Source organism: Brassica napus, chromosome C8 (genome assembly GCF_020379485.1).
Source record: "Brassica napus cultivar Da-Ae chromosome C8, Da-Ae, whole genome shotgun sequence".
In the NCBI taxonomy this organism is placed as follows: Eukaryota; Viridiplantae; Streptophyta; class Magnoliopsida; order Brassicales; family Brassicaceae; genus Brassica; species Brassica napus.
The window spans coordinates 44,568,093-44,577,362 of NC_063451.1; the positions used below are offsets into that span (position 1 = coordinate 44,568,093).

Below are 9,270 nucleotides of genomic sequence, written 5' to 3' on the forward strand. Positions count from 1 at the left end.
ATATAACGATTTCACATGTAAGTATGAGCACGCTATTAAAGCGTGAAAATATTGTTCTTTCAAGATGCTAGAAAAGATCTACTATCTTTTGGACGATTAACCACTCCGTTGCCAATGTTTCTGATAACTGGTTATTGTGCCACGAAACAAGAGTTGCATGTAGCCTTATATATCCCATCAAGTTATTCTTGTTTTCATAGGATCACATCATATTATCTCTAAAGCTGGTCCAAAGAATCAAAAATTTAAACTTGTTCAAATTAAAAATTAACTAAAGTTATTCAAATTATCAAAATAATGTAAAATTATCCAATATATATAACTGTTCAACAGGATCTGAATTTAATAACTTTAATTTCAATCTCGGATATTCTTTAACTAAAAAAAAACAAAAATGTAACAGAAGATTCCTAAGGCTTATAATATTATTAGTCAGAATCAGAACCTGAAGATAGAATCTGGACAGCATCTTTAGGTTCGTTATCAGTGATCGAAGCAGGAGCCTCTTCACCCTTTGCATTCCTCCTCTTTCTCTCTTTCTTCTTCTCCTCCTCCGTCTGTAAACAATCATCAATCTTTCTTTATTAGGTTTATGTCGAAAACGAGGCATATATACACATACATTTATATAAATCTAATCATTTTATTACGTTATTGTCTGACTGATTCGTCGATGATTGCTGAGTTGTCTGAACGGGTTGTTGGATTGCTCGGCTTCTCGTCAACCAAACACTGCCTGCAGATAACAAAGCTCCTAGAAGCAATGTAGGTCCCATTCTTGGGTCTGCTAGGTAATCTTTGATTCTGTTCCATAAGCGCAAGAGTGCTTGTGTTGCTTTCACGCTTTTCGGGACTCCTGACCTCATCGGTTCAGTGCTTTCTGGAACAAGTTCTGGAGTTTTCGCTCTCTGCAAGTGAAAGTGAAAGATCAAAAGAACTATGTTATAAAGGAATATGTAAAGAATGACAAAACAGTGGTTACTTACATAGAATGGTAGGTTTTTGCTGTCACCATCTTCAACCATTTTAGATAGCCACTTTATGATCTACAAAAGGTTAACAAGCAATGTAAACAAAAAGTCAATACCCGAAACTAATAAGAGTTTTCTCTAGTATTGTACCTCGGGAGTTTCAGCTGGTCCGTCATAACTAACGACAAGTTGTGCAGCGGGATCTACATCGTCAGCTTCAGATTCCCAAACAGTTTTGGGCCAGTTACTTGATTTCTTCTCTACGTTAGCACTTTCTGTAGCATTTCTATGGTACCGGATGATCAAGATCCTAGGGACATCAATTGGGGACTTCCTAGTTCCACACGTGTCATAGCTGGTTTCCGATTGAACATAGAAGAAACAGTATTTCTGAATAAAAAAATCCAGAGGGAGTCAGATGGTATCAAGTAACAGATCCAAAGATCTAGACGCCAGATGTTAAGAAATCCTGATGGATTCAGGAAACAGAACAGATTCTGGCAAGATTACTTACGCTCTGGACTTCTCCGTCGAGCCACGCAAGTGTAAGTCGCTTGTTTTTGTGCGCAGAAGCTGCTGGAGCTACTGAAGGATCCTTGGAAGCCTCGTCTGATTCGTCATGGTTTGACAAAGCATCTTGTACCCTGCACATGGTCTACAAGCTTGTAAGATTAAAACACGTTTCTAACAGGAAGGAGACGAGAATTTCAGGGAAAAATTGACGAATTTTAAAAAAGATTTTACTCACTTCCCTCATCTTATTGAGCTCCGTGCTCTGTCTTCCAACAAGGACGGCACAGTACCACGTCGCTGTTTCAAAACCAGCTCGAGAATAGCCACGTGCATCACAACCAAGTTCCATTGATGTTGTGCTACTTAGTTGAGGAAGCTCTTTAAACACAAATGTATCAAAAACCAATTAGAACCATTCATATATAAGACTGCAACTGAGAAGAAAGATATGAGCACAAGCAGACCCCAATTCTACTAAACATATAACGAGTAGAAGTAGAGAGGGATTACGTAATTGCTTGTTCTGCTCCAAAATGTCCAAAAACCATGTACGGTTGCCAGATCCTGCAATATGGAATATATTATACAATTAGTTGCCAAACCAAGCATCATTAGTTAGCCAATCACTCGGTTCAAGATAGTGAAAGACCATGATAAACAACAGGTTTTAAACCCGGATCCTTCATAATCACCATGGCAGGTGCAGATTCCACCTCCAACCTGTTATAAGAGAGAAATTATGAGATGCCAGATGTATCAAAGGTTTACAACCAAAACAGATATATCGATGATAAATCATTCGCAGAAGCAACAGACAGTAGCGCCGAATAAACAGAATTAGAAGTGCAATGACGTACGCATTCCACCAAAAAGATGCATCCTCTTCTCTCCAAAGCACGTAAGTTAGAGAGGCAAAATTCCAATAATCTTTTGCAGCTTGGCGTACAGAAGGAGTGGCTCGCTCCCCTGTTTGTGAAAATAAAATGACTCTCACCTAGGGTACGGGAAGATCAGAGAAAGGACGAAAAAAAGAAATTAGTTTAGTTTCTAGATGTGACGCAAAAAACTATCTGCATGCCTGCTTAACATGTTATTTATAAGTTAAATAGGATGGAAAAACGCTTGATAAAGGAAAAATTCTAAAGAGAACGTTTTAAGAAAGTTGAACAAACCTTATTAGGTGGAACTTTGGCGAGAAACTTGGGTACCTGTATGCAAATATACATTTCTAAAAATTTGTTTATTACCCAAAAAAAACATATTTCTAATTACCTAAAAAGTAAGGAAATAGTCTAAATATCCAATATGTGCCAACATATGAACCTGAATAAAACATGTAAGCAAAACAGTGTCACATGTGCTGGCACATATTTTGCGAACCATGACATGGAAAAATCTATAAGACTTAGATACTATACGGCCTGCAGCTTTGCAGATCAAAGTACACCCATGGAAGTTTCTAATATGGTTAGTCTTTGATCTTGATCCTCTACCCAAAACCATTGACTTTAATATGGATGGAAGGTTATAGCAAAGACATCTGGTTGGACTACCACTTAAGGTTCTGAAGAAGGTAAGACATTACATTCAGATATATGGGTCCTCTAAACATTACTTTATGCGCGACAAGTTTCTAACTTCAGCAACAGAACGGAAAGGATATTATATATACCAGTGTTTCTTTTGTGTGATAGAATACTCTAGGCAACTCCAGTACCGTGGTTGCAAACCAATCAGTAACTGCGTCTGTTGACAGTTCTCCTTCAAACCTAACAGAGATTTAAAATATTATTCTCACCAAGAGGAAATGAAGCAAGAAAATCCTTTAAATGGCTAGTCCAAAGTCCAAAGAAAATATTACAACCAACAAAGCTTTCCTGTTAAGCTAAACGATTCAGCCACTGAGTTACCTGATAAGACAATCTGCAGTTTTGCATTGGGGAGGGAAAGCGACAATTGAAGGAAGGCCTGCATGCATAGTAGGAGGTTATAACAGGAGAAGAATGCATCTTAGAGTAACTCGTGAAAGATGTAGTACGAATCCAAGGCATACAATCATTACAGCTTTTTGTAATACAAATATCGCCATAACAGAACGGGTGTGAATGTATAAGTGTAACTGTATAGTAGTGTTCAAAATAGCCCAAACCTATGGGATGTAATATACTGTCATGATACAAAGTACAAACACACGATTACAGAACCAAATTAACTAGGTCCTCTCTACGTTTTTTTCAGTGGGTCTCCTCTCACTTACTTCAGTCTAATTTTTACTTCTTTTACGTTCCCTCATCTCATTTTCTTGTCTAGGTTCTTGGCAGACTGAGTAAAGTGATAACGTACCGTTTCTAAAAAGTACTTGTCCTGTTGTTTTCTTCTCAGCAAGGTAGGTCACAAGTCGAACATCACCTAGCTCTACCATCGCATGATTAGCAACCCCATCCAACAAGTCAACTGCAATTATACAAGCGAGCTGAGCTTAACAAGATGATTGGTAAGAACATTCCATTCACAGTAAAGCATGTCAACACTATTGTTAGCTATTAATCTAATGTTCCCTCCTACTTGTTAAAACATATCTTTTGATATCTGGTGGCGTATCAATGCTACACATGGTTCGTACATAATGGACACCATATTCCTTTTCTGAAAACTAATACTGTCTTATGCAGATACTTCAACTTTCCCTTTTCATATGCACTGTTGTAACTCTTCAATTTCTATAATTGAAGTGTCTTTAGCTAAATCTAGCAAGACACTTTCACTTTAAAAATACTACAGAAAGAGAAATCCTACCAATCCTTCTCCAGGCCATAGAGAACTGAGCAGAGCTGTTGCTACCAGAAGAATACAGCTACAGGTATTTAACATTTCAGTTAATCCAAAATGTAAAGACTTTCGAGCTTTAGAATAACGTGAAGCACAAATCCAGATGAGCTTTTTACCTGAATGAGCCATGGCTTCGAATCTTGGAACTTAGACGCAAAGTCTTGGGACGTAATTGCCATAAAACCTTCATGTTCAGGATCTAAAAATATTTAAGAGCTAACAAGTTGGCATCACAATAATTATATGAAACGAATTCAAGAAGAAATGTGAAAGAGGTCTGTCAGTTAACTGACCATAAGAGACCGCTTCCAGCAGGGGAGTTTTTATTTTTGCAAAATCTTCCATAGCATATTGTTTTTCAAGCTCCTCTGTAATATGCTGCAACCATTAAATCAAGCAATTGATTTTCCCAAAAAAAAAAAAAGTCAGAAGAAATCTTTCTTTGTGTACATCATGAATGAAGAAACAGAAATAAGAACTTACCAGTGATTCATCAATGGCATACAGGTCATAGTCCCTTTTCCATACTGGATTTGTTAAAAGCTCATAGGCGTATTGTATCTGCATATTATTAGCATCACTTAGCAGAAACCTAAAAGGCTGATAGAATTAGACACACAAAATATCCACCGACCTTTATAAAATCAGCGGGACGAGCATCTCCTGAATCTGAATTCCTGTGACGATCAATTTCAAAGAAAAAGAAAAAAGAGGCCAAAAAGTTTTTAAGCGACATACTTTCTACTTAAACACACACACACAAAGTCTAGTGCTGAAATTCAACTGGAAGACATTACAATCATCACATGCCTAGCCAATATAAACTAACAGTAGGCTGAGTTGTAAGAGAAGTTCTTTCTCTATCATTTAGCAATGCTAGACGAAGCTATTAAGGCAGCAGTTAGCAATCATGTCTAGCTCCTGAGATGATTATAACTAAGAAGTGAAGAGCACAAACAGAGATACTACTACTTCCTGGAGTAGCCTTAAATTGATCGAATTCAAAGTTAAGCGAAAAAAAATCAAGTTACCATTTGGAAGCAATAGCCTCGTACGCCTCTCTCACGTCATCCACTGAACCGTACGTCTTTACACCCAAAACTAAGAAGCCACAAACGGAAAAGAAACTCAAATCAGACGATAGAGTGCGTTGGACAATTGAGTAGAGAGAGAGATGGTACCGTCGTAGTGAGAAGTAGGAAAGGAACGAGGAAGAAGGAAAAGCTGGAAGAACATAGCGAGGACGAATATGAAAATAGGAGCCGCGTAGGCTCTGAGCACGGAGGACATCGACGACGACAACGACGGAGATTCTTTCGCCATCGATCCAACTCCGATCAGAGAGAATCTCTTTCGGATATTTTTCCGCGAATTAATTAAATAGAGGGATCGACTCCATAAGTAAAGAAAATATTCTGTTTCCTAAAATAACCCTCAAAACTTTTTTCAACAAGATCCGGTTCGGTTTATGTTTTAATTTTAATTTAAACCGAAACCTTCGCGATGGGGATCTCTTCCTCCGTACCTTCCTACTCCGCCTCTTTATCTAACGCCGCCACCACGGCCTCTCCTCCTCCTCCTCCGTCGCCGCCGTCTCGCGTCAATGAGAAATCTAACGGACCTGATAGGCCTCGATTCTTCGATGGAAAGGCGAAGAACAAGTGCTGGTCAAACGCTGACGTCGTCCCCGGTCGACATCCCGAGAGGTGGCGTAAAGACGCCGCCGGAAACGTCGTCTGCAAAAGATTCGGAAACTGCGGCGGTTGTCTCTGTTTCGAGTACGATCACATTGTTCCTTACTCCAAAGGTTTTGATTCTCTTTCACTGACATTTGAATCTAGGGTTTTAAAGGGTTAGTCTTTGATTGTTGATTATGTGTTTGTAAGGTGGAGAGTCCACGGCGGAGAATTGTCAGATTCTTCAAACTAGAGTGAACAGATTCAAAGCAGCTCAGGAGAATGTGGATGCTGAGACACTTAAGGGTTATTCATGTGGCCTGCAGTTCACAGGTATGTTTACATGTCAATGTGATGATGATTCATAGATTTTGCTCCCTTGTTTGGTACATTGAGTTATGTAGGAGATATCATCATTGTTAAAGCTTGAATTTGTATCTTCTTATCGTGAAGAGTGTCTGCTCTAAATGGTATTTTACTCGTAAAGTATTGTGTTGAATAGCATCATGTTCCTTAGAGGTTATGTCATGTGGGAGCTGCTTTTGCTTTAGATCTTCTTTCTCTTTTCTCTGTCTATTGGTTTTACCATATCTAAGAATCTCACTTGAGCTACTTGCAGTCTTCTTAAAGCGCAAAAGCGACTTCAGTGAGTTGTTTTAGCCTTTTAGGTCTTGTTAGTTTACATTTTATATGAGTGAAGCAAAGTGTAAATGCTCTTGGGAAATGGATCTTCTTTCCAAAAAGACTCAAAAGATTGTAGATATGCTTGCATATTTGCTATCACTTTCTTTCTATTGTAAACATGTAGACAAGGAGCTTGATGTTATTGAAATGGCGGTTTACGGAGACGTGTTACGACCTGGAAAAGAATGTCGCTGCAAAACTGTAGCCGAGCTGCTTGGTCAGTACAAGGCCAAAGATGGTAAAGCCGCGTGCGAGTTACCGTCATAATAATAAAGTAATCAACCATCTCTTTCTAAAGCATTGATTCACCTCATATGCTCATCTAAAATCTTTTACTCAATTTGGTAACCATCTGTTTGCGAGAGTAGTGATGATGATTCTATCCCTTGTATTTTGTTGTAAGATTGGAAATAATAATGTTCAGATTATACTACTACATACCTTTAAGACTTTAAGTCAACAAAGATTGTGGACCACCTACAATAGGTCGTATGATTGGTCATGGAGACTCTTGAAATATCTAGAAAACTGGAAAGGTGCGCAATTATGTGAGCTATTTAAAGCAGTAAGATGGATTCGTCAATTGATCCCAACGGTTATGATCGCCTCTCAAAGATTAGCCAGCTCCATCTTATAAAAGTAACTGAAGCAGATTTTAACAAGACAGAAGTGTCTACTTGGGGCAGCCACTACTCTTCTCCATCTCGACGTTGATATGGATCGAGGTGTTAGTGATCGGCTACATCGAGCTTGACTCTGAGAAGCGTTTGTACCCTGGTTGGCAAGTTCTTCGACCCGCTTTCTCCATTATCATGTTATCGTATAATGTAACTTCTTCAAGTATAAACAGAGCTGCTATGAGACTGAATCGCGTTTGCCTTTTAAAATTGGTTTTAGGCTTTTGTTACTTTGGTCTTTTTAACCTGCTTGGCTCATGACACAATTGGTTGTCATCCTCATAATTTTGTGCTTTTGCTTTTGAAATTCAGCTGTATCTGCACAAGCAAATAATGACAGAGTACACAAACCCGCTTAGAAAGAACATCTCTGAGGCTCACTATGGCCTAGCTTCATTGAGAACATGTATTCAAACTTGTCTAAAGATATAACAAAATTTCCATCATTTTGTGCCTAGGCCGTTTATTTGTTTTATTGATGATAACACTATTTTCATTCTGTTATCTGTGATTGAGAGTGGAAAAGCTGAGCTTTGCGTTTGCATTTGCTCTGCAACGAGTGTATAATTTCTATTCAGCTATTCTTTCTGTTGTCCTTGTGAAATGTTTGTTGCTCTGGTTCAGTGCTTCATCAAACCTGATCGAACTACCCAATCATATCATTTGTATTTCAGACAAACCAAGCTTATGTCGAGCAGAAACGAAATACGGTTCCAATAGAGGGGCTTTGCTGGTTTTTTTTTTTTTTTTTTTCTCTTGTTGATATGTTGTTCTCTTTCTCAACTTGTGGCAAATCAAACTTTGTAGGAACGAAATTGACATGGTCAATTGTGGTCTTGTGAAAACATGATCTGTTGTTTTTGTCTATTCTCCATTACTCTTTCGTCCTTTAGATATATATATATATATATATATATTTATGAAGTACTAAATGAAATAAGAGATCTGTCTTAAACTTCATAACTGATTTTTAATCACAACAGTTTTATATTTATGTGTTACATGTTGTTCTACTAGCATTTTTCATTTTTTTCAAAAAAAACATGTAAATCTAAGAGTATCCACATGGACACAAACTTCATTAAGTTGATTAACATTTTCATAGGGATCAATACTGAATCATAGGCTAACAGAAATAAATAGGATTAGCTGCCTCCCTCAATTGAATCATAGACCACTAATAAATGAAAACCATCAATAGAAAGATTAGGGGATTGAGTGTGCATGGGAGTCACTCTTAGCGGTAGACTCTATACCCAGCTTCGATTAGGATCAAGAGAGCAAACCAAAATCGCCTAAGCAAAGATTCAATCTGACGTAGCGGAAGAAGTATTCGATCTTACAAAATCATCAAGCCACAGCGAAATCCGCTAAACTGAACAAAAACTCGATCTATTGATCGGAATATTATACATAACAAATATCAATCTTCTTCATTGTGAAGGATTTTGATCTGTGAACAAGCAAGAAGAAAGAGTTTTGTCTGTTTTTTTTTATTTGCTTACACTTTGTTAATAGAGACATTTCTGACTCTCTGCTTGTTCATCTTTACAGAAGCGATGCCCAAATATAGCATGAGAACAATGGGAGTGAAAGGCTTCACCTTGTGGTACCTCAAATCATACCTTCAGTCAACTGATCCAAGAGTTAATTAAATGTTACAACACCTTAGATTCTGAGGATTATTTGGGGTTTTAAGAATTGTAGACTGGAGTTAAGTTTCAGTATAGCTTCCCGAGTTCGACACGTTATACCAATGTGATTGATGGTCTTATTCATGTATGAATCCTTCGTATATGTTTTGGTTGACAGAGAATTCTGCCTAGGAAAGCAAGCTTACAAAGACTCAACTGAGAACTCCATTATTTTTAGTTCACATCAAAAAAATGAGCTCCCATTTCATAATGAGTCACATGTACC

General features: G+C 37.9%; 2 protein-coding genes across 3 annotated transcripts; one reads left to right on the forward strand and one right to left on the reverse strand.

The window, feature by feature from the left end:
- Nucleotides 1-260: 260 nt before the first annotated feature.
- On the reverse strand, nucleotides 261-5,694 carry LOC106451937 (dnaJ homolog subfamily C member 16-like). Of its 2 annotated transcripts, none has more exons than XM_013893934.3 (20): nucleotides 5,495-5,694; nucleotides 5,345-5,414; nucleotides 4,948-4,990; nucleotides 4,797-4,874; nucleotides 4,607-4,691; nucleotides 4,430-4,497; nucleotides 4,281-4,338; nucleotides 3,828-3,938; nucleotides 3,395-3,452; nucleotides 3,157-3,253; nucleotides 2,657-2,692; nucleotides 2,342-2,478; nucleotides 2,134-2,204; nucleotides 1,995-2,048; nucleotides 1,720-1,862; nucleotides 1,486-1,626; nucleotides 1,122-1,361; nucleotides 987-1,046; nucleotides 651-908; nucleotides 261-557 (listed from the first exon to the last, which is right to left on the reverse strand). In XM_013893934.3, exons 1-20 carry the CDS (start codon nucleotides 5,634-5,636, stop codon nucleotides 429-431), a joined length of 2,079 nt encoding a protein of 692 aa, XP_013749388.1. In that variant the 5' UTR covers nucleotides 5,637-5,694; the 3' UTR covers nucleotides 261-428. The 2 variants fall into 2 exon arrangements, with proteins under 2 accessions (XP_013749388.1, XP_048621102.1); XM_048765145.1 differs by having other exon boundaries at nucleotides 4,430-4,512.
- A 69-nt stretch (nucleotides 5,695-5,763) lies between these two features.
- On the forward strand, nucleotides 5,764-7,945 carry LOC106345244. Its single transcript, XM_013784469.3, has 3 exons — nucleotides 5,764-6,120; nucleotides 6,200-6,322; nucleotides 6,798-7,945. Exons 1-3 carry the CDS (start codon nucleotides 5,817-5,819, stop codon nucleotides 6,938-6,940), a joined length of 570 nt encoding a protein of 189 aa, XP_013639923.1. The 5' UTR covers nucleotides 5,764-5,816; the 3' UTR covers nucleotides 6,941-7,945.
- The last annotated feature ends 1,325 nt before the right edge of the window (nucleotides 7,946-9,270 follow it).